Source organism: Phaseolus vulgaris, chromosome 8 (assembly GCF_000499845.2).
Source record: "Phaseolus vulgaris cultivar G19833 chromosome 8, P. vulgaris v2.0, whole genome shotgun sequence".
NCBI classification, from domain to species: domain Eukaryota; kingdom Viridiplantae; phylum Streptophyta; class Magnoliopsida; order Fabales; family Fabaceae; genus Phaseolus; species Phaseolus vulgaris.
The window spans coordinates 41,544-66,964 of NC_023752.2; the positions used below are offsets into that span (position 1 = coordinate 41,544).

At 31.9% G+C, this 25,421-nt stretch overlaps 4 protein-coding genes and 1 long non-coding RNA gene across 7 annotated transcripts; 1 reads left to right on the forward strand and 4 right to left on the reverse strand.

Annotated features, from left to right (window-relative positions):
• Positions 1-2,088: 2,088 nt before the first annotated feature.
• On the reverse strand, positions 2,089-4,981 carry LOC137824028 (probable receptor-like protein kinase At2g39360). The gene is made up of 2 exons (XM_068629449.1): positions 4,834-4,981; positions 2,089-4,738 (listed from the first exon to the last, which is right to left on the reverse strand). Exon 2 carries the CDS (start codon positions 4,692-4,694, stop codon positions 2,223-2,225), a length of 2,472 nt encoding a protein of 823 aa, XP_068485550.1. The 5' UTR covers positions 4,695-4,738; positions 4,834-4,981; the 3' UTR covers positions 2,089-2,222.
• Positions 4,982-6,793: 1,812 nt separating this feature from the next.
• On the reverse strand, positions 6,794-10,296 carry LOC137824029 (CDP-diacylglycerol--glycerol-3-phosphate 3-phosphatidyltransferase 1, chloroplastic-like). Of its 3 annotated transcripts, XM_068629450.1 has the most exons (8): positions 9,914-10,296; positions 9,621-9,718; positions 9,442-9,492; positions 9,259-9,372; positions 8,243-8,299; positions 8,071-8,156; positions 7,850-7,966; positions 6,794-7,160 (listed from the first exon to the last, which is right to left on the reverse strand). In XM_068629450.1, exons 1-8 carry the CDS (start codon positions 10,056-10,058, stop codon positions 7,151-7,153), a joined length of 678 nt encoding a protein of 225 aa, XP_068485551.1. In that variant the 5' UTR covers positions 10,059-10,296; the 3' UTR covers positions 6,794-7,150. The 3 variants fall into 3 exon arrangements, with proteins under 3 accessions (XP_068485551.1, XP_068485553.1, XP_068485552.1); XM_068629452.1 differs by lacking the exon at positions 7,850-7,966; XM_068629451.1 differs by lacking the exon at positions 6,794-7,160 and having other exon boundaries at positions 7,390-7,966.
• Positions 10,297-16,290: 5,994 nt separating this feature from the next.
• On the reverse strand, positions 16,291-18,053 carry LOC137825849 (protein CURLY FLAG LEAF 1-like). The gene is made up of 3 exons (XM_068631634.1): positions 17,888-18,053; positions 17,487-17,753; positions 16,291-16,795 (listed from the first exon to the last, which is right to left on the reverse strand). Exons 2-3 carry the CDS (start codon positions 17,736-17,738, stop codon positions 16,469-16,471), a joined length of 579 nt encoding a protein of 192 aa, XP_068487735.1. The 5' UTR covers positions 17,739-17,753; positions 17,888-18,053; the 3' UTR covers positions 16,291-16,468.
• Positions 18,054-21,843: 3,790 nt separating this feature from the next.
• LOC137826069 (GSH-induced LITAF domain protein) lies at positions 21,844-23,148 on the forward strand. Its single transcript, XM_068631911.1, has 3 exons — positions 21,844-22,380; positions 22,623-22,749; positions 22,864-23,148. The coding sequence occupies exons 1-3, from the start codon at positions 22,184-22,186 to the stop codon at positions 22,945-22,947; spliced, it is 408 nt and encodes a 135-aa protein (XP_068488012.1). The 5' UTR covers positions 21,844-22,183; the 3' UTR covers positions 22,948-23,148.
• On the reverse strand, positions 23,108-23,795 carry LOC137826070 (uncharacterized). Its single transcript, XR_011083400.1, has 2 exons — positions 23,662-23,795; positions 23,108-23,338 (listed from the first exon to the last, which is right to left on the reverse strand). It is a non-coding gene; the product is annotated as an uncharacterized lncRNA (long non-coding RNA).
• Positions 23,796-25,421: the final 1,626 nt, after the last annotated feature.

The following is a 25,421-nucleotide window of genomic DNA, read 5'->3' on the forward strand; positions in this document are numbered from 1 at the left end:
AATTGGTTGTTCGAATCGTCAGCATTAAGTATAAAACGCATTGATGCAAGGTCTTTTCTTTGTCCTTTATAACTGAAGTTAATAGATAGTTTGGGTTTGGGTTTGTGTTCTAATGCACAATCAGTTGCTTCGCATGTTATAAAACCAAGTTGAAAAGGAGGGAGGGAGGAATACCAAAAGAAAAGGCCCAAAAAATGTGTTGTAAAATGGGATTATAAATTGTAGTTACTATGTTTATAAAGAGAAAATTCGGGATCAAATAGTTTACGTGAAGGATCCCATTGGTACGGGTGGATGTAAGGATCTATCTGCAGGTCTCATAAATAGCAATATTTTTTAAGAAATTTGTATAATTATTATCAATTTATAGATTTTCTTCGTCGAACCCGTGAACATCCACAAATCTGATATTGCAAGGTTTTATACACAAAAGTTAACAAATTAAAAAAATGAATTTTCACTTAATTTGATGGATTTTATCTTAACAGAGGAAAAAAAAATCTTTTAAATTGATAGATTGTTCAAATTGTTATTATACAGACTCTAAGTAAATATTTGTATTCGATATTTTTCCGGATTATGAATGTATAAATTTCTAAATTCACCGATTACAATAAATTATACATTCAAGATTGTGTAATTAATATTTTTGAAATGTATTTGTTTTACTACAACTAGCTGATTGCAAGATCACTAGTGACAATCTAAAATATCAACGAATCAAGCAATCCTCCAAAAATTCCTTACGAAACGAAACCAGTAGCACTGCAAGTTACTCACCTAAACCGTATTAAGATGTTCCAGAGATGGCATAAGAGAAAGCAAATATCATCCACATGCCACAATGTTCAAAAATCCTCAAAAGTCTTGTGGGTTATGGCACTTGAATGGGTTTTTTAAGGGCAATTTCTACCTACACCCCATATGTTTAGCGAAAAACCATTTAACCCTTAACGAAAATAGTAAGTAACGTTAAATCCGTATACTCTTTATCTTCTTCATCCCTTGAACAACAATGACACACCTAGACACCAAATCTGGAAATACCTACTTTGGTTCTTGATGACATATGGTTGTTTTATCAACTCAAACAGTAATAGAAGCCGTACAAAAATAGTTGAAAATCTAAAGGCTGGTCATGAAACTCAAAAGCTTAGAAGAAAAGAGTTGCATCTATAATCAAATGATAAAATATTCGAATTGATGGAGGTTACAAAAGAAACAGAAAATGAACATGAAAGGGATGACGACAACATTATTGACATGATGGAGAAAGAATTGAAGAGGAAGAATCTGAGGAAGTAGAAGACCTAATTAACAAACAAAATAGAAAAAAATGATTAAAATTTGATAAAATTCCTTACTGTTGAATCGAATTTGGACCTATCAATATAACTAGGACTGAAGTGATGGGTTTAGTATCTTCGAAGTATTAATCATTTCCCTGTAATTTGGAATTAGCCTCTTTTTTTTAAGTTGTTACAAGATTGCTACAAGAATATATAGAGGAAATTATTTTCCACTAATCAATTATTCATCTCAACGGTCCTCCACTCTATAAATTAAGAACTTCATTGCGATCTTAAATATACTTAAAACTATAATTTAATTACTCAAATGTATCAAATACAAAAAAAAATATTAAATAAAAATATATTTTGGAATATATATTTAAGAACTAAATTGAGATCAAAATAACAACAATACATAACGTAAGATAACTAAGGAAAATACTAAAGTGATAGAAAAATTATATTTTCAATTTTTTTATTTTCAATAAGGCTAAGTGTGAAGGAAGTTCTTATGGTCTTAAGTGTGAAGGAAGTTCTTATGGTCTTAAGTTCGATGACAAGTTGTTTATGGATCGTTTTTCGACCTCTAAGATATATAAGGTCATGGACTTAATAGGATTGTTGGTAGTTTATGGTCGTCAATCAATCCTATATAGAAGGGTTAGGATTTGTTCCATATATAGAAGATAAGTTTTCATAAATAAAACAGAGTTGTTTTCTATCAACTTGCACAAACATATTATAGAAGGGTTAGGATTTGTTCCATATTATAACTGATGTAATGATATAGAGCAAGTGATAGAAGGGTTAGGATTTGTTCCATATATAGAAGATAAGTTTTCATAAATAAAACAGAGTTGTTTTCTATCAACTTGCACAAACATATTATCCTACCGATGTGCTAGAAAAGAAATGCTCCTGAGTAGGTTTTCAAGGGTGTTCCCTCACCATTTGGGCAAACACCTTGCTCATGGAAACACCAGATAAATCTGCTACACTTCCCATGCTGTATTCCATGGAAGATAATCCATTATCTAAGCTATAAGTTTGGGAAGCCACATCATCAACATGATTGGATCCGTCATCAACATCTTCTAGTCGCAAAGCATATTCCAAGTGCCACAACACATCTCCCATGTTAGGCCGATTGATTCCGTGTTCCGACAAGCATTTTATGGCAATCTCTATGAATATCTGGAGTGACTTTGAGTTCATCTGAGCTGCAACCGCAATGGGAGGATCAATAATTTCATATATTGAGCTTCTCCCCTGCCATTTCATTATCCAATCCACTAGATTCACCTTGTCCCTTGTGAGTGATGGATCAATTGCTGGTCTTCCACATAGTACTTCAAACATCACCACCCCAAAAGAGTAAACATCTGATTTTTCGGTCAACTGTTGCATTATTAAGTATTCTGGATCAAGATACCCAAAGCTGCCTTTCACTGCTGTACTGACATGTGTCTTATCACTCTCTGGACCAGTCTTTGAAAGACCAAAATCGGCAACTTTGGCCGTGAAATTTTCATCAAGCAGGATATTTGCCGTTTTGACATCACGGTGAATTATCGCCTTGGCAGAGCCAGTGTGAAGATAATGTAGTCCTCTGGCTGCTCCTATGCAAATCTCAAGCCTCTGTCTCCAACTTAAGCAAGGTCTCTCTGCATCTGACCCGAACATATACTCCTTCAGGCTCCCTTTTTCCATGTACTCGTAAACAATGATCCTCTCATTTTGCTCGTTACAATACCCAATCAATGATACCAAGTGACGATGACGAAACTGTGATAACATCTCAATTTCAGTCCGAAACTCAGCAAGACCTTGTTGTGATTGGCTTGACCCCCTTTTGATAGCTACTGTTGTTTCATGTTTCAAAACTCCCTTGTAAACCTTCCCGAAACCACCAGCACCAATGATCAAATCTTCACTGAAGTTATTAGTTGCCTCTTGAATCAGTGTAAGAGGTATCCGATACCCAATTTCCGGGTTGTGAAAATTGGCTTTACCAACATAATTGTTATTCACGACTTCGCTTACAGGAAAATGGTCAACTTTTAAATGACCAGTGTGGAGATTGTTTCTTTTTCTTCTTCTTCTTCTTCTTTTTCTTCTACAAAGCATAAGTAAAGCCATAACTGTAGCCGAAAAAACAACCACGGATCCTGTCACCAAACCCACTATGATACCAACTCTTTTCGTCGTACTTGTCTCCGAATCTAGAACCAGACTACCTTTATAGTTGCTCACTTTCATGATCTCCAGCCCATTCAGAATGGCCTCCGGAGAAGATGCTTCACTTATACTGAAAGTACCCACACTAACATTTAACCTTTGGCTGCCACTAATCCTAGTTACGGCATCCATGTAATATGGCGCACCAAATTTATTTGATGTTTGTTTACCAAGATCGAGTGTAGAAACAAGCCAAGAGTTAATATAAACGTTGAAGAGAGTGTTTGGAGGTAGACTCACAATGTCACAAAAATGAAAGCGAACCAGATAATCAAAGCCGGGATCAACATTAAAAAGCCATGTCACATTAGCATTTGTTCGGGGATCTGAACCCGTTCTCAATCTAGTCACGGTCCCGTATACCTTGGACGGGGCAATATCTAGAGTAATGTTTGTTTCTGTAAAATTAACTGCTGTGACATTGGACACAAAATCCACGAGATTACTGTGTATAAGGTATCTATCATCCGAGACCCATAGACGCCACAAAGTATCATTAAGAGGAGACACAGTTTGATTACCCATATTCACCCTAGCAGCAGTCTCCAGTGCCTTATTCCACAGATCTTTATCATCCACATGAGGGCTCACAATGCTAACACGCTCAGGAACAACATGGTCAGGGATGGATAAAACTTCTATGGCGTTGATGAAGGCAAATGAACCAAAAGAAGGGGTAAAGGTTAGCACGAGGTGGCTTTCGGTTATGTTTAAAGAGAATTCTTTTAGCAAAGAGCCACTGTATATTTGAAAATCATTGAGCAGTGTGATGCCATGAGCAGAAGCAGAGAATTTTGCAGTGCTCATATTGTAAGTTCCAAAATTGAAAGGGGAGAAATACAAGCGAATCCAGTGCCTTCCTTGTTTTTTGATTGGGAATGTGTATTGAGAAACACTCCTAAAGATTCGAGAAGTCTGGTATAGTTGTGAATCAAAAGATGAGGGAATATGGGTGGAGTTTGCCTTAGCCAAAATAAGCTCTGAAGTTGAAAGTAAGTGAGCAGAGGAGTTATCTGCTTGAAATAATCGTGCCCCCACCTCAGTATTTTTGGGGGATCCACAGTCTATCAGGATGTTGTCATCAAGAACGTCTCCCGAAGACACCCGTATCAACCACAGAATAGATGAAACCCAAACAATGAATTTGTAAATGCAAATATCCATTCTTATTCTGGAGTAGAAGGAATAACTTTGTCTAATGACAACAGCTACAGAAGTTGGTATTATGAGCATAAAGTAATGATTCTGTAGGAGTAATTACCGTAAAAAAATTGCAAAGTTGAGAGGGACAACAAATACTTACATCAAGTTATGCAATAACTGAAGAGTGAAAGAACTTAGATAGTAGAGATGGATAAGAATAGTACATGCAACAGAAGCGCATTCACATGTCCAGGATCCTTATACTTTTCTTCAACACTCCAATACGCAGAAACAGATATTGTTTCTTTCTAAGAAAGCAAGTATTTCAGTTTCTCTCATGTAGAAATATGACTGCTTAGAAAATGGATTCCGAAGGGTTTGAAGTAGGAGACCAGGAGCACAAATTACTGTTAAGACCAGCAAGAATGCAAAAATATAATCTAACAGAGACTAATGCATGTCATGTTTGAAAATTTCTAGGAATTATTGGGTAGGAAAACAACAAAATGACGTATAACAATTAACAACTAATGAGTTAAAAGACAAAGTGGGTTTAGTTGTTGGAACAATATCATGAAGACAGCTAATAGTTAGCAGCTGTTATAATATATCGGGTTCAAACAATCATCATTTTATATGGTATTTTGAAATTTAAAAGATATAGAAGATTCCTTCAATGCTTCCCACGGTCAGGATAAATGTCTCTATGACTCTACCAGTCTCAGTCTCAGACAAAAGGTGCAAAATTTTGTTGTTGTCGGGTAGGACGTAGTGTGTTCACGCGTTTTCCAGCATAGCCAAACGGGCATACATCGTCCACTGCATTGATATAAACCGTAGCCAAACGACGTAGTGTGTTAACTTGTTCATATAATTTGTATCTAAAATGAGTCTTAATTTTTATAAACCAAATTTAACCCCAAAACCTAGTCATCTTGCACCCACAAATATACATTATTAATTTTTAATATTATTATTACGATCTCAAAACTGTCAGGATAGATCAATATTTAGAATTTGGAAACTCTATCATGATTTTATTTCTAAAAATATATTAAAAAATAAATAAATAAGTATATTTAAATTATCCCTCAACTAAACTCTAAGAAAATTTTAAATGATTGGGCGTAACAGAATAATTATATTCTTAATTAATATAAATTTGAAAATATTTCTATGAATTAAAAATAATTTGTCCACATCTTTGGTTCTCTTTAATATTTTTTTTTATCTAAACACCTATGGTAATAAGAGCAAGAACAATATTATTGGGAGTATAGTTAAATCTCTTCTTGTCAAGATGAAGTTGGATAACTCTTGAGGTGACTATCAAATGACTTCTTTGCAAACAGTGATTCACAGTGTTGATTGATCACAAAGAAAGGAATGTTCTGACACTCAAGTTTCGGTAAGAACAAAAGAATATTTTTAGTGAAGATAATATAATGAGTATGAAAAGATCTCCCTTACTCCTGATGGTGTATTTACATGTTTTTATTAACTTACAGTTAATGTTGTACTGAATAGTGTCTTTAACAGACATAAGTGAATCTTATAATATCATTAAGTGTTTAAACATTACATTAATTGAGCGATAATTGGATTGAATGACTTAACTGTGCAAATTAAGATAATAAAGTGAGATAAATCTACAAAGCATCACAGATATCTTAGCTAATTTAGAGAGAGATTATGCTGGAAAGCAAATACAGACCCTTTGATAACTCGTCTCCCGTCCATTTTATTCTATTATGGACCATGTCCAAATGCTAATTTATACCAGAACGACTCATAGCTCTCAGTCTTGAACCAAAGAGGTGAGAAGACTTACAAAACCTATTTTGGAGAATTGTCTTTCTTCCAAAACCAGCCATGTTAAAACCATTTTGCTTTCAACACTACGAAAATAGTAAGTGATATAAACACCTTTGTAACAAACAAAATTCATATCATAGTGTGAATTGATCTTTGTAAATTCAAAAATATAATTTATATACTCGAATATATTTATTTATCATCAATTTTAATTATAATAAACTGTACATAGCAAAAGTAATTATTTATTATAGTTTTTAATAATGTAAAAAACTTTTATCCTTTGCAATACAAAGACTAAAATATTAGTCGATAAAAAAAATCATCTAATCAATGACAGTCAATGTCCCACAAACATGATTAGTTTATAAACAAATGCTATGGAAGAAATTCATGGCAAGACAAAAAAAATAAATGACATACTCTATCACTGGGCTCCAAAGACATCTCATCATCTTCAAAGACACAGCTAAAGATTCCAAGAAATGTTACACATTTGAATTTGTTGCGAACATTGGTGGAGCTTACGGATATTTCCAAATTAAATTCAGGTCTTATCACAGTATTAAATAACTGAATTACCGAGGAAGTGTCAAGTAAAATGAAGGGCATCTAACATTGTGAAATCCACCAAATAAGTGAACACCAGTCTGATGATTTTGTCACTGACTTCTGCATTAAAAACTTCTCTATCAACCATATATATACGGAGATAAGAGCATTTTAATGTTCAAGTTCATTAAAATTCAAATAAAATTATGAATAATAAGTAAGGTGCCTGAATTTCAAGACATCTTCAAGCAACTATTGTTGCTCAAACCATAAATGCAAAGGGCACAAAGTAAAATGGAAATACACATAAAAAGAAAGGTAAGGTCAAATGGCATGGAATATTCAAACATTACCGGACACTGAAAATAACTCTTGTATTTAAGTGTTGTCAAATAATATGACCAGAACAAAACCAATTTAAGAGTCAACAACTACCATACAATAATTCCTCTAGTGAAATTTCTCCTGTAGCAAACTTTAATAGGCTCCAAAATGTAGATAGGAATTCGATCCGCATGACTAGTAACCTAGATTCTTCCAATTCAATCCACAGGTCATTTTTTCTTTTTGTTTCTTCTTTTCTTTACCTGGGTTGACTACGGGAAAAAAACAACACAATCTCCAAGAATAGGAAAAATGGTGTTACTTTGCAGAGTTGGAGATTATGGAAAGTAAACATTACATATATTTGTCACAAGGAGTGCTTTCCCTTCCATGGACTAGCCAAACTTTTTAGTAAGAAATTATAAAAAAAAAAACCACCAAAGAAGTGGATATATGTGAAAGCAAAGAGCAAACAACCATTCTACCTCCGCAACACCTTGCAAATTTCCCTCGTATATACTACAAATGACCATAAGGAAAGCCCTGCTGAAATGTAAAGCAAGACAACACCAGATCCTACCAAAATGGCAGGTCCTCCACGACTGAAAAAGGATGCAACCACATATGTTAAACAGGGACGGGATCAACAGTTTTTCTTTCGATTGCAAATAAAAGAGTTTCCATGAAATGCAAAGAAAAAAAATACCTGCAGTCCCGGGTAGCAAGGAGGATAATTAACGCCACCATCTGTGTGGCTGTTTTCCATTTCCCCAGATTATTAACTGCAACAACCTGTTAACTTTTGCTTAATTGTACAAGCTCATAACTTCGGATGTAGAGCACACAATTGACTCAAGTGAACAGGAAATAAAACAAACCTCTAGAAGCTTGCTACCCTGGGAAGCAGCCCATTCCCTGAGTGCCGACATGGTTATCTATTTGCATGTTACAAGAAGAAATTGTAAAACATTTGTTCTCAATTCACTGAGTATAGCAGAAAAGGTATGATGACTTGAAAGGAAAATTAAATGGAAAATGAAAAGGAAAACAGACGAACTATATAAAACTAGAATCGTATATAAACAAATATGGCTGCATACATGCAAGCTAACATGCACAAACAACGGATCTAGAATAATTACCCCTCCATCTATGATAAGCAATAACCCCCGAATGTAAGAGTGATATCTGGACTATTCATGATTACGACTCTTAATTATCCTGAACTCAGGTCTGTGGTCTATATATGTGTTGCAATTCTACATCCGAGCAAAAAACAGTCATACTAACTTTCCTTGATAGGTGAAATGGGAGTACATATACACATAGAGTCATACTGCAGTTCACATTCACTTCTATTCTCACGTTGAAGAATGGATCTGATAGTCAGACACAGGTTTGGTGGCTTTTGGATAAGGATTTAAACCATCAACACAAATATTAAAGATGCTTTGCACACTACATAAACAATATGGTGCACATTATCAGAACATCATTGATTCTGTCCTCCGGAGGTTCAGGTAGTCTCAATGGTCATACCATGAGAGTTGGAGCACAACAACCATAAGTGAACCCAAATTTACAGACTCAGAATTATGCTATTGATAAATAAAACAATGGATTTTCCAGATATTCATGCAGAGAATTTAACCAAACCTATGTTTTAGCGCATTCTAGTGTGAATAAATAGCCATTAATAATTCAGATTCCATGGAAAGTAGTATAAACCGGTTTGAAGCTAATTTAATAACAAAGAATTACATTATACACTAAACAAGATAGAATAAGTTAAGGAAATACAAAAGAATGAAGATGCATAAGTTCCATTGCTTGAAAGGTTCCACGAGTAATAAAATCCTAGAAATTGCAGATACGAGACATATGTATGCATTACCTCTCTACCAATTATGGTGATTGAAGGAATAATCAATAGCCATGGAAATTGTCCAAACACAGCAACTTCCAAAGGTCTAGTACATAATAAGACCAATGTGGCAGAAACCATGAGCTGCATGCAGTTTCAGTAAAAATTAAATTCACATATTGCTGAGAGAAACTACTAGCTAAAGAAAGTTACCTTATCAGCTACTGGATCTAAAAAGGCACCAAATGTAGATTTCATTTTCATCTGCATAGCAAGTAAGAGACTTTGTGTTAATAAATAAGTTAAGTTGAAAACCGGAAATGCTTCCAACGTTAAGTGTACCAAAAGGGAAGAGAGAGAGAGAGAAAGTATAAAAAATTAAGAGTAGGTACCTTACGAGCAATATAACCATCAAGCCAATCTGTAACTGCTGCAGCGGTGAAGATACCTGTAGTAGCAACTGTTCCTCGCCAACCATCCATGAAGAAGGCTAAGCAAAATACAAGGGAAAACATTTGATTTGATCACATCAAATAAGTACACAATACAGAATTGTAACAAGAGAATCTAGACGATGGAAGCAGGTGAAATTTGGGAAAGAAATTAGGAAGAAAGAAATTGAATTGCATGATTCGAGATAGGCAAAAATTAAATTATAACAAGTAAAAGAGAAAACGAAACGTACTGGCAACAAGAAGAGGTATAGAGGCGACACGGCCAAGAGTCAAAATGGTGGGCAGAGTAAGGAATTTGGAATTGGCAATGGCAGGCATTGAAGTACGATCATTCTTAGATATGGACAATTCACGGATATTCATCTCGGCAACCATGTTTTTCTGTGATACCGACCCGCACCGACAACCCAACTAACCCGATTTCGCACTCACAATAACAGACAGAGTGCAGGCGCTGCGCAGGTGAAAGGCGCAGGTAGTATTGGCTCCCAAAACCAAACCCTTGTGATTTTGTTTTCACAAATAACTGCGAGCATTTCTAATTTCTAACTCTAGGGATCTTTGTTCATCACTTGTGGAATCTCACTATGTTCGGTTACATGTCCTTTTTTATGCCTTTCCTAATACTTTTATGCATTTTTTAAATATATTCTCACTTACATTTTAAGTCATCTAAATTTCGTCCAATTTTCTCTATTATTTTTAAATACTTTATATCTATACCTATGTATAATAATAATTCAACTATTTAATATGTTTTAAGACTATCTAAATATCACCATATTTAAATTTAATTCCTTAAAAGAATTTTTAATTTATAAATCTTATATTTTTTCTGTTTTTTAATTTTAATCTTTAACTAAAATTGTTTAACACTAATCCGAAGATAACACAAATAAAAAAATATTTTAAAAACAAGATAATTAAATTTATTTGCAGAAACGTAGTTTAATTAATTAATGCAATTAATTGTTTTGGAAGAAGAATATTTTTATTTTTAATTATTAATATAATATAAAAAATAATTTGACATTAATTTTCTTAAATAATCATTACTTTTTTTCACAAAAAAAAAAATTACAGTGTCGTTACATATATTATTGTATTTTACATTACATTAATTATAATTTTATGCGTCTAGAATGATCACTAACAAGATGCATTTAAAATAGTTTGAAAATATATTATTTTTAGGAATAAAAAATATTAATTTAACATTACATTTAATAAGCGATTTTAAATTATAAAATGTGTTTAATAATTTAATTAATTTTTTTTAAAGATATTGTTTGTGATATATTAAAAAAATCATATTACCAGAAAACAAAATTTTAATTTTAATTTCAAAATTAATATTTTAAAATTAAATTATAAGTTTTGCAAGTAAATTATATATTTTTTAATAAAATGTAATTTCATAAGTAAAATATATGAATACAGAAGTAAGAATAATTTTAAATCAATAAAAATTATGTGTAATTATATTCCTTTTACAATATTTTGTGAAAAAAAAATGAGTAGTTGTTTCCAAAAAATAATATAAGCCTTATTGTTCGCAATATATAAAAATTAAAAATGAATGATAGTATATATGTAAGTTTTTATTTTAAAAAATAATAAATGCAGTGCTTGACTCGCATGCCTAAAAATAATTTAAAACTATGTTAGTATTTTATTACTTTAATTATCATAATTAATACTTTTCATTTTTAACATCAAAGTTAGTTACATTAGTTAGAATAAGGACTTAAAAGGAAAAATACTAAAAGGATTGGCAAAATCTAAAAGTAACAAATATTTTTATAAACTAAAATAAAAGAATAAAGGTCATATTTAGAAGAATTAAAAATATAAATTGATTTGTTGTGTTGGGTATAGGGAGGAGTGTAATGTTATGTAGTGTGGTGAGGAGAAAGGAGAAAGGAGAAAGGAGAAAGGAAGTAGTAGGAGGTCCATATGAGATGATGGGAAGGCCCTATTGAAGAGATGAATGGCGAATGTTGAGAATGGGCTAGGTAGAACATGGGACCAGACCCAATTAAGAATGATATAACAGAAAAGACGAAGAAAGGGGTTTATTGCCCGTGATTACGTTACGTTTTTCCTTTTAACGAGCAGCATAGCATTTGTCATATATAAGCTAAGGTATAATAGGTAGAACCTAGCTAGGTGCATAATGAATGAGCAGCAGCAGCAGCCAAGTAATGGAAAAGGTGAATGGGAGAAATGAGGTTATTTGTCTTTGACCAACTCAACTAATGGATCCATTTGTTCCTTTTCTCCATACTCCCTTCCCATCTATCTCTTTCTATCTGTACAACAATGCACTGCTGCCTCCTGCCACTGTCACCACGACCTCTATCCATAGATTCCCCACTGTTCTATAAAAGAAAAAGATTCCTTTGTTTTCTCAGACTCCAGCTATGCCTATGAGACACACCCACAGTCCTTTTGGACCTCCCTTCATCTGCATTCTGCACCCAACCTCCACTTTCTCTATCATATCATGCATTCTAATTCAATTCAGAATCTTTCCCACCACTAATAATAATTAATAAATCAAACAAAACAAATGCACTAACTAATTCTCTTCTTCTCCTCTTTTATTCCTGTCAAATAAAGAAAAATGAAGAAAGTTTTTAAGGAAATAAATATGAAATATGTGTGCTTGAAATGCTTAGTAAAGAAATATTATGCATGAATAAAGAAAAATACATCTTTGAGGTGGACAAATGTTGTCTTTCTTGGATTGGTTACAAAGCTCCAAAGGAGTTCAAGTTGATGAAGTAAAGATAAGGACTATTGCATAGTTTTTAGAGAAGAATTGTAAAAAAATTAGCATCTTGGTCACACCTTTGAATGAAATCATTAAGGAAAAATGTTCTTTTCCAATAGGGTCAAAGCCAATAAATTTTTCTTAAAATTAAAAGAATAATTTATCAATGTATATAACGGGGAATCAGATTTATTATTCTACATATTTACAATGAACTTTATAGCCTTAGATCCTTACAAACTTTGGAATCATTAAAAAAAATTTGTGCAAAATATTGAATAGATACAACAATAAAGAGAAAAAAAAACACATAATTTTACATGTAGATAAAACAAGTCTCATATATACATAAAAAAATAATAAATGTTGATGATACAACCAATGTGACTATTATGTCACTATCACGCTCTACTATAAACAAATCACTCAAATATAAGGAATAAAAAAGAGTATAAAGTTAGTCATAATTAAAAAATAGGAACCTAATTAACTAATAAAACATTAATACTTTTTGTTTACTAGACCATCTATTCTACTAGACATTCTACACTTCTAAATCATATATCACAAGAGAGAGTTCACGATATCATCTAACAAACTCCACATTAACCTGCAATCTTTATCATCAACACTACTCTTAACAATTAAAAAGTTCAGCAAGTACCGCCAATGCATGAACTTGCCCTTAGCAATTGTCTACGTAAACATAATAAAATATCTCTCTTTTTGTATACCTTATTCACTTCAACCCTCTCTTGAATCCAAATAAAATTATATCTAATGTCATTGATTTTGGTTCATTCATGTTGAATATGTTTATTAGCTAACACAATTTGTTAAACTAACACAAAATATAACAGTCTTATGCTATTAAAATCTAAGCTCATTCATCATAATATTCAAACCAAATATTCTCCTTAGTTTTTTTTTTCCAATGTCACACATACTTCATTTTAGTGGTTTACAAGGTTATTGTAGTTTAGAGAAGAACCTTTCCACTAAACAAAGGTTCGTCAATCATGAATGTATAACCAATAACAAATTGTTTAACTTTCAAATTTATAGTATAATTAGAATAAGAAAATCCAATAAGAGTGCATTAAATCATCCTTGAAGATGAGATCAATGTCCTTCACTCCCTTGAGGTAGTTGATAGGTTCCTTCCTAAGATTATTTATATAACTAATCATCAATTGATTGGATGTTTCATGTTTGGTTGTATGCATACCATTGCATGCATTACACTACTTATTGTACATGGATAAGGAACACAGGTCTTGCACTCCTTTTCTAAATCAATTCGAGTAGAATTGAACATAGAAAGACATATGGACATTATCAAATAGGTGTTTATAACTTTAGAATCTTCCATCTTGAATCATCCAATCACCTTTTTGAATGTACTTCCTTTAACATAAAAAGATGATGAGAATCAACTTTGGGGCTAAAGAAGATAATTTTGGATCATTCTTACCTCTTAGCCAAAAAGTCACATCATTTAAAAGTTGAAGTTAAAACTTAAATCTTAAACTCTAAACAATTTATCAAATGTTGTGATTGACTCTATTAATATTATCTTAGCAAACTTGAAGTTAAAACATTATAAAAATTATTAATATATTTGTTTATTTCTAGTTTCAATTAAAATGTTTAATATATTTTATTTTTTATATTTATTATTTATAATATATTGTATTGTAAATAGTGGAAAATATACAAATAATAAAAAATCGAAAAATAAACTACATCATGAGCAAGATTAAATATTATTAATAAAAAATTATTGTTTTATATTTTTTAAAATAATTTAATGTTTAATGTACTTTTTATTTAAATTTAAAATATTTGGACGTTGGTTGAAGTTAAACTTTATTTTTTGAATACTTGAATATATTTAGTAATTATATTTTAATTGGTAAGAAGCTTTATTTTTGTAGTTTGCAAATCCATCCTAGGGTACAAATTTTGCAGTTTGCAGAGAAATGTGATTTATTTAAAATATGAACTACTTAGAGAATAATATGACGAATACCTCAAACCTCTCCTGAAAAAGGATAAATGTTGGAAAAATGTAAAAGACGAAAATATTATGGAAATAGTCACGCACTCACCCAATAATGTATGTAGCTGGCAATATATGATTCAACAACAAAAAATAGAATCTAATTATACGCATTACCCCACCTATATGTAAGCATGCGTGGATGGAAAAACTAAAGTATAATGGTTTCAAATATCCATTTTAATAATCGATAATGGATTGAGCTTAAAATTATTTTTTATTGAGATCAATTTGTCAAAAACTTATTGGAAAATAATTAATATTATTTGGAATAAAAGAAAACGTTTTTTATATAATAAAACAATGAAAACATGTTGAAAAAAAATCATAAGTTATAAATTTGTAAATTCAAAACGGTTTATTTTAAAAATATAAATTTCACAGTCAAATTCCCAAATATTTATGTTTAATATAATAAAAATTTATTTTAAGTTGTTCCAAACATGCTATAAATATATAATAATGGATTATCATGTGATGTTTTACAAGATCATAAGATTTTGACATGATAAAGTAGAATGAAAAATTTACATTGGAAGTTATTTATGTGTTTATATACATGAAATAAACTTACCCGTGATGAAATTATGAAAAATGATGTAAAATGGTGTTATGTGGCAAGCATTGTTGAATATGGTGTTGTTAATTTGGCAGTGGGGGAATCATTGAAACACACCCACTCACGACTCAGCCACATTCTCCAAACCTCCTTATGTTAATTTATTTTCCTATTTTTTATTCAGAGAGTTCTGTCAAACACGCCGAAGCAGTTGACCAGAACCAACCCATACTTTACCAAAAACTCAACTTTAAACTATGCCACCCTCATAAACGGCAACTTTCATCTAACGTCTACCTTATAAATCACATTCAACAATAACCCATAATCATGTGTTTTAATTTAAATCCTACCCTGCTTATACGCCGAGAATATCGAATTATGAGTGTATAGTAAACACTTTCTTTATTAGGTCAATTCATACCATTTTTGAATTTCTCTACTCTCTACCCTCTCCGTCTCTTTTTTCTTCCAATAATTCTTTTTTTATTCACCAAAAAGAATGTTTTAAACTCCCTTCAAACTAAGTGCACGTGTTAAGCATAAACGTTATTTTTAATCAATATTCTGACTTTTTCTTTCATTTTTTACTTTGCTTTTTTAACACCCACGCCTTTTTCTTCACTCTCGAGTTAACCTGTTAGCATAAATTAATATTTATACAGAGACAAAACTTATTCAAGATTATTTTCTCTCTCTTCTCTCCACTTCAACACTTACTCAACCTTAACTAAATCTCATATTTCACTCGTTTATCTTAAAATGGGTTATTTTTTTAAATATTAAATGAAATAAATCGTTCCCTTTAAAATATTTGAACTGTGTTGTAGTTAAATATGTATATTATAGTGTCATTTGACTATACAAGAGACAGAAGCATGCATATGATATTAATAAATAAAAAATGAAATAATGGCACTAAGTAACTACAGGGGACCTAGACGGTAAAACACAAAATCAACAAGAGACAATGCATCGATTTAATTTTTTTAAAGTAATATATGAAAAGGCACGAACGCTACACGTCGCAATCATTACAAATATTATTCTTTCGTTCTTCTAAAACTGACCTTACTGCCAGCACTGTAGATATTGACCGAATATATGTCATTTTATTTATTGAGGACCGAGAAAAAACACAAAATGTTAAATTAATAACAGTAATTAATAATAATAATAAAAAAATGAAAACCTATGGTGAAGATCGAAGTGCGAGGAAGAAGGGTGTCTTAGATGAAAAGATTGAAAATTTGATCCTAAAAATAATAAACAAAAAAGAGAAAGAACTATAGTTTCACACTAACAGTAGGAAAGAAAAGGAGAAAAAAAAAACACAAGGAGAAGGAGGGGGGGAAGGGTGGAATTGAGAAAAAAAAGAGAAGTGGAAATCATGGTGAGCCATTTTCGGATCGATCGAAGTGGAGGAGTTGACCACTACATTTTGGGCAGTCTTCAACCTGCTTGGGCACCATGAAATACATGAGACAGCCCTTGCACCCAGCCACCACCAAAACATTCTGTTTCTCTACCGAACCCTGATAGTTCTCTTTGGATGAAGAAGGGCATGACTCTGATGAAGACTCTTCGCTGTCGTACCAGCTCTCTTCTTCCGATTCACAATCCCTACTAACACCATACTCTGCCACTTCTCCTCTTCTTGGATCCTCCTTTGCTTTCATTCCGTTCCTCCAGTTAATGTAATAAATTTCCCCCGTCTGTTGCATATATACACACACCACTCATCAATCACACATTCACACCCACAACCTTCTTTTCACTAAATATAACAAATTCAAAACAAACCAACCCACGGAAATACAAAACGAAAATAATAACACGCCCCTCTTACCCGGATCACAATTACATATAGCTAGGATCAAACAGATATATTAAAGGAAAATCATACTTTTTCCCCTGGTCCTTCTCTTCTGCAAGCTAGCTAACTAGAGAGAGAACATATATACATGTGTGTGCATATATATACACACACCTTGTATACGTATTCCCAAATTAAATTCCCCAATAACAGAAAAGAAGCAATAAATGCTGTCTATGACTTGAGGGTGGTCTAACTCGGAAAAGTTGCATCTTGCTTCCCTAATAGAGAAAAAAAAGGAAATGAAAAACAAAATTCTTTTTCTAGGGTTTTGGGGTAAGCATGTGCAGAACTGTCGTGTTGGAAAGAAGGGCATGGGATACACAACAACGTACACAGGCTCCAACCCGTGAGCGAATGTGAAGTGGAAAGGGAAGAGGGAGAGGCAAGATCCAGTTTCATGCAGGGAGAATAGGTTTTATATATGATTTGTTAGAAGAGAAGAGAAGAGAAGAGGGAAGATTAGATAAAAGAAAATAATAATAAACGGGGAGGAGGGGGAAAAGGAGAAAAAGGAAAGGGGATTGAACCTTTAAATCTAGGCATTGTTCCCAGTGATAAGGGAGTGAGATGTGAGAGTTGAGCTCTAAGGTGGTGTCGGAGTTAGAGATACGATGATTATTATCCTGGTCCGGGACATGGTCTGAGGTGGATGAGATTCCTAAGCCTGGTGCTACTGCTGCATCTGCGGCTGACTCGTCTTCCCTCCTGCTCTGGTGGTTATCGTTGTTTAAAGAACAGTTTTGAAGAGACCTCTCTAAGGAAGCAGTGATCGCCTCCATGTTTTTGGATTGGAGCTGTCATTGTTGGCAACAACAATTAATGGAAAGCACAACACAACACAACACAAAGGTAGCCACCACCATATAAATATATATATATATAAATTAATTAATTTGTTATCTGATCGGATAAGATGCGCCGTTATTACCTGCGACTAGGAAGCTCGGCAGCGAGCGAGCGAGCCAGCCGGCAAAATCAAATGAACAGCTAGCTAGCTGCACCAAAACTAGTTGTACTGAACAACGCACATACCCCCCACAGAGAGATTTTGGAAGCAATACAAATGAGAACTAACTGGCTACGGAGGGAGGCTTTAGATATTGACATTGTTGTTCATTTAAGGGTAGAAATACATACATCTCACACGCTCTCCCTCTGCGCGTGTCCAACCCTCATCTTCAGGATGTGGGGTAGCAGCTGTCAGCTCCAGGGAACCACTGTGGGTTGCATTTTGTCTCGCTTCGCTGCTTTCGCTGCAAACTTCACGCGCTTTTCCACCACCCTTTATTCCCCTCACTCACTCTATTCAACTACCCTAATACCTCCAATAACATTACATTTTTATTTATTTATTCTATTTCTTATACTAACAATTCTATCACCAAACCTCAAACCTCATCTTTGCTCTACAAATTTTGCTTTAATATAATTAACTACATCATCACCACAACGAAAAAAATTACCCATCACAGACTTGAGGGGATTGGGAATCATTGAGATTATCCAAGAACTGAACATAACAATAATAAAATAAAATAAAGTGGAAGTAGAATCGTGGTTACCCAAAAGAATGCCGGGACTTTCTCCAGACCGTTTATAGTCTTTGTTAGTTGTTTCTTCGATAAAACATACAATAACTTAAATATATTTTAATCCTATAATATTTTCCTTCTTTTATTTTGATTTTATTTAATTTATGTATTTGAACAAACATACAAATGCTTATCATTTTTAAGAGTTAAAAACAATCATAAAACTCTTTTTAAATATCCTTCTTTATATCCCAAAGTATAATTAAACTCATTTTCTTAATAAATATACAGGCATTCCACACAACATTACAACTTCTATATATATATTAAACGAGTTTTAATATATTCTTAATTTTTGTATGAATTAGATGAAAAAAGTAACAAAAAATGATTGTCTTTTAAATTTTATCTTTAATCTTTATTATACATGTATAATGCTTAAAATTTTAATAGAAAAAATAGAACAATTTTAAACAGGCGGTGTGAGATTTCCTAGCACTACCTCCTCAGATATATCTGCCAAAATAAGGCCAACATACACTATCAGTAAGATGAGTTATAGAGTTTGTATTAAATTGTATTTTAAAATTAATTAGCATCAAGCAAAGTATTGTATATGATAATGTGTAATTAAATAATATATAAAATAGCATAGAAATGTTAATTGCTTGAGAAAAAAATAATGAATTTTGATATTTTGTTATGGCATTGTTTTTTAGAAAATGAAGAAATAAAAAAGAAATGAAATATGTAAAAAGAAAGAGAAAGAGAAAGAGAATTTTGGGGGTGTGAGTGAGAATAAGAAAGTGGAAGAGTGGGACGCACAGAAACGGACAGGAGCATGGCCGAATGTATCGGGGCTGCTGCTGCTGTGGCTGTGGCTGTGGCTGGTGGCAACTAATAGGTAAACTTGAGAAACACAGAACAGAACAAGAAAAGGAGAGTGAGTGAGTGAGAGAGAAAATACACGGGACAATTAGGATAGGATTAAAGGGTTGATAAAGTAATTTTAAAGGAAAGGAAAAAAGAAAAAAAGAAAAATGATTGGAGCCGTTGGATTAGTGAGAAAATGCTAATGCGTAGCGTAGAGGCCCAATGCACATCCGTCTGCACTTATTCTGTTTGTGGAATCTGTTCTGAACTCTTGCGGGTCATCTGACAACAAAGCCTCTGTAATGCCCCCACTCTTCTTTCTCTCACTCCATTCCCGGGATCATACCATTCCCCTTCTCTTTCTCACTTCCTTCCAACTATATTTTCTTCTCTCCAACTATGCCCTTTCACAATTACTCTTTTCCCTTTCTTTCTTTCTTTATTAACAATCTCTTTCAATCTTCATAAATACAGAACCCTAGTGAACTTTAGTTTTATTTAACATTAATGCCTTTAGTGTTTCTCTTTATATGAAGAAATTAGTTTCTACTTCATTTTGCACCCGTGAAGGTTGCATTAATGATAAACCTATTAGTTTGATAGATCAAACATAATTTTGAGCATGTATATTAGGCCCAACGGAATTAAAATTATATGGAGTCGGAGAAAGAAAAGTCTTGGAGAACAATATGTGAGGAATCTCGTTTAAGACTGGTTAAGAGTAACCCAACTCCTATTATGTAACCCATTTTTTGTTTGGTTGTTCAACTTTTTTTGGTGTTAATTAAAGTAGAGATAATGGTCCGGTCCAACTACGAGATGCTACATAATTTGTGGTAGCAAGAAAATGTAATTTACACATATTTAGACTTTTTTTTTTATCAAGAAACAAGCCCTCTATTACCAATACTTAAGAATTGAATTGCTATTGTGAAACTCATATCAAATCGGTTAGTCCTTTAATTTCGACTTGGTGATTACGTTGGTCTTAAAACTAAATAATGGATTTTAATTTGATCCAGTCAAGAAGAAAGATAATCTAAGCTACAGAATTAAGTTTTCCAGAAATAAAGGAATTTTTAGCTAAATTGTTATCTATTATCTTCACTCTTACGTTTTTCATATATTTTTTTCTATCTTATTCTATATCTGATTTTGCTTGTAGCCTTTTTTTTTATTAAACATTATCCTGTCATTTAAACTCATTTTCGATATGACATGATCGGTATCTGATTTATCTATGTTATAATTGGGTTCGACCCTTGATACCAAATAATCATTGATTTAATTTGAGCTGTAAAATGTAAATTCTATTCATCTTTGATTTGATTTTTTTTTTAATTTTAAATTTTTAGTGTGTGTATATATATATTTCCTTTCAATTTTTGTTGTAGTTGTGGTGTTTTAGTTTTTATTTATTATGAATTAATGTTTTTCTTAATAATTTTATTTTAAATATTGTTAATTATTTTAGTACGCTAACGTTTTAAATTCTAAAAATCGCGTGAATTTTATTTTTAAAATAAGATTGTAATTTTATAATATGTGTAACTTTTTTGTCAGAAACAGGTCTCCTTTTATTATCTATCTATATATAGATAGAAAGTTTTTCTTAGATAAAGTTTAGCATTTTTCATCACCATATAAACAGTTTTCGATCGAGGTTAACAAAAGAAGAGTGTTATCTAGAAAGAAGAAGAAAAAAAAGCAATTTCTTGGTATTTTCCTCTTCTATGTTGTGTATGAGAATTTGTGTTGCGCTGAATTTTCATTTGACGGGAATAAGCGGTAGAAGAGTTGAACAGGATTAAGTTATGAGAAGAATAATCTACCACTCTAATATGAATGACTGACTGCTGTTTATTTTATATAATTAAAATTTAAATTAAATAAATGTTTTTAAATATATTATATATTATGTTTAGAATTTTAAATAAATAGTATTTAAATATAAGAATTGTATTTTATAAGTGATAAATAACTATACCATAACATAATGTTATTTTTTACTATGTATTATAATTTTGGTTATTCTTTAACTTTTCAGCTGTGATTTTTATTATTCTATTTTTCTCAATCTTAGTTTCCATGTTTTTAAAAATTCATAATTTTAATTTAACGTTTAATCTTACATACATTTAAATGTTTTAATTCTTTAGTTAATTAAATTGATTTTATAATAAATTAAGTAAATATGTTGATTTTAAGATTCATTGGATAAAATAAAAATATAAGTAAAATAAAATTAAAGATTTGATCAAAATTATAACTTTCTCCAAATTGTGAAAACTTAAACTACGAAAAAAACTCGACATTATAAATCAGGAATTAAAAAAATACTCACTAAATTAATTTTAATTGTTGATAACTTAAATTAAAGACAGAAAAACAAATTTATAAAAGATTAAAAAAGACTTAAAAACGCGTGCATTATCGTTGAATATAATAGTTACGTTATTTGAATATATAAAATATAATATTTGTCCTTTTGGCGTGGCCAGCAGATGTTTTGGTGTAGGAAGGAAGAGGAAGAAAGAAGTTTGGAATAATCGCCTTATTATTTTTTATTCATTTATCTATATTAATTAATTGTTATATTAATTATTATTTTTGTAGAAAAAATACACAGACGTAATTGTTTAAAAAAAAAGAAGTTTTAAGTTTAAGTGAAGATTAGAAAATGAATTTATAAATTGAGAAAATGTTAATTGTAATTGCAAATGTGAATCGATGTGATGCGCAATGACATGTGCGTTTCAGTTATAAATGAATAATGAAAGAGGTGAAAAATTGTATTAGGGAAAAGGTAGGAGAAAAGGATGGAGAAAAAGGATGAAGTGGTGGTTGGTGTGCCGGTGTATGACGGTGGCGAAAACCAATACCAGAGAGGGGTGATCCCTCCGAACGCGGTGGTCGGAGATCCCAAGGGCATCCCCATCTACCAGACCATTTACAGGGACACTCCTGCTCCGTTCAACTGTCCTTACTGTGGTACCACCGCTCTCACTACCGTCAGGTATGAAATTCTGTTCAATTTCCAATAAAATCAAATCAGTTATCTATTATCCGATCAAATTCCCCTTCAAATATTTGTTTTTCACTTTCAGATTACATTCACTTCACTACCAATTACTTAATTTGGGATTTCTTAATTTGGGTTTTAGGGTTTTAACGATTGTCTTACTTTTGTTGATTCCTAATATTAAGAATTCTTTACATACATCACTACGTGTTCTGAAACTTTGCCGCCAAAAACAGATCCAAGCTCAGTTTGGCTGCATTTGTTGGATGCTTGATGCCCATGATGGTTGGAGTTTGCTTTCTTTGCCCTTCAATGGATTGCCTTTGGCATAAATATCACTACTGTCCTAAATGTCAAGAAAAGGTACCTCTAATGGACTCTCTGTCTGTCTCTGACCTTAACATCATCAATCGATACCATTCATTCTTCCAAATGTCTTTGCAACTCAATGTCTTTATTGCTAATGTTCATTTGTAGGTTGCTGACTTTGAGAAATCAGATCCCTGTGTTGTCATGGATCCACCACACTGGACTCAGGAGAGCTTTGCATTGTCTGGGTAGGATGGTAATTCTGTTTCTGCCATTTGCGATTGCATTCTCTGCAAGTTGTAACGTCATAATCATATCTTAAGAATTAGTTGTTACATGAGCATTGGACAAAAATGAATACTTGTTACTTACCGTTCTTGAGTTTCATCGAAAATTGAATTACTTGTACATCTTTTGTTGCACAGCTATGATAATAAACGCATGTTTTGTTAATATTATACTTCAAGGAGAATTTCTGGCTTCCTGGATCTGCATGCTTTGTTTTCTCCAATTTAAGAAAATAGTTGAATTGAGTTGTTTGGTGATGAAGAGATTCTTCCGATGAAGAGATTCAACCGCTTACTTATACTAAAGCGGTGACTCTGTTATGTGACAATTCAACCGTTCATGTTCTTTTGTATACCTAAAAGCAGTTTATATCTCATTAACTACTATTAAATACCAGGCTATAAAATATTCCATTTGTTCGTTTAATATAGTTATACAGCAACAAAATAGCTAAAAGTTATGACATTTATGGTCATTAAGAAAAGAATAAACGATTTTTTTTCTTGAAAAACTATTTCTCTGCTATAATAGACAACTTTGATTTCACAGCCCTTGGTTTCAAATACTTGTGTTTTGGCAATAGTATAATGAAACAAGCACAACTGCTATTGGAGGTACCTCAAGTTTAAAACGTTTTTCAAATGATAGCCTAATTTCATGCAGCAGTTATAGCATTACCTTTGGTTATTGAGCAAAGCCTTGTGAAGTGGGCCATTGCATCTTGCTCTCCCTAGGACAAAGATAAAAAATCTAGCACCTTGGGCCCTTCCTAGTGGACTTATCCCTACTAACCCCTATAAATACAACACAAGTTTAGCCGGAAGGATCATCGAATAACTCTCTGCCTTATATACTCAACTTTTAAGTCAAAATAACACCTCAGGTCAATTTTCACATTATACTCAAAATAATTTACCAACTTTTATTAATTTAATCAAATCAATAGTATACACTACCAAAAGTTATGATGATCGGACATTCCTCTTAAATGGTGTGTCTGTGTCTGATACTGACACTTGTAAGATACGTATCGCTGAAGTGTCTAATTCAAAAAATATTTGTTGGATTTTTGACACAATTTAAAAAATATATATATTATTTTTTTTAAAAACTCAAATTTATGTATAAATTTTTATTATAATTATAAAAATAAGGAATAAATCTTGTTGAACCAGTCAAGGAAACATTTTTCTGCTAAAAAAAACTGAAAAATACTTGTGTACATCAATCTTTATTATCAAATTATATAATTAATAATTATATAATATATAAATTTATGTTCTCATATTTTATATTTTAAAGTATATGTATCTCTATGTGTCCATATCTTGTATTTTAAAATATATGTATCTCTCTGTCCATATCCATTGATCTATCGTATCAGTGTCCATGTCCATATTTATGCTACATAAATAGCAAACATTCTACTTAATAAGTATATTATCTCATCATTAGACAAAAATCACTTTACTTTCCATTCGAATAACTCAGAAAACAATCATTCACTCTCCACACTCCTAAACAAACAAATTAGTGTGAACTATTTTTCCTTTTAATAAATAAAAATTTCTCAACTGCTTTTCCTTTTTATATTTAAAGTTTCCCTAACGGAGTGACTCGTAAGATTCATATATTCTTGTCTTCATCCTTCACTGAGAAAATAATGAAAATATGAATAATTGCCTTTTGTTTTTATAAATTCACAACAATAACTTTTTTTTTTTCATTCAGTGCGTACAATTTGAGGCTTTGGTAATGGAATCTCAATTAATGTAGTGATAGCTGTGTACCGGCAACAAAGTATGGTGGGTTGTTATTTACACCCACCTTTTTTTATACTTTTCACACCCTTTATATTTTTTTAATACATTGTTAACACCTAAAACATTATTTTATTAACACTCCTTTATCTAAGAAAACCTTTCTCGTTCCCTCCCACCTTTTTTCTTAGTTACTCACACTTACATATCTTTATGGCCAATCAATTGTTTATTTTCTTTTTATTCATCTCTCATTGGTATCTCTTTGACATTTATATTTTGTTCTCTTTAGTGGTATTTCGCAACTTATTTCTTTCCATATTTCCAATTCAATAGAAATTAGCGTTTGTGGTACATAACAAAGCTATTTTTTTTTATTATATATGATAAAAACTGGTTTCTATTATGAATAGATGACTTTTATACATAATCACATGTAGTTAATTTTATGTGATGCAAATATGACATGACATGTAGATAATGTAATAGATATATACTTATGGGATTTCTTCCAAGGAAGCTACTTAGGAACTAATAAAGAGGTTCTCTCCCATGTCCTCTACACACGTAAATTCAGTGAAATTAGTGAGTTTGTGAATGTGAAAAATAGGGAAAACAAAATAAGAGATGGTTGAATATTGTTTTAATTAAGTTTACAAATTTTTTGTAAATATTGTA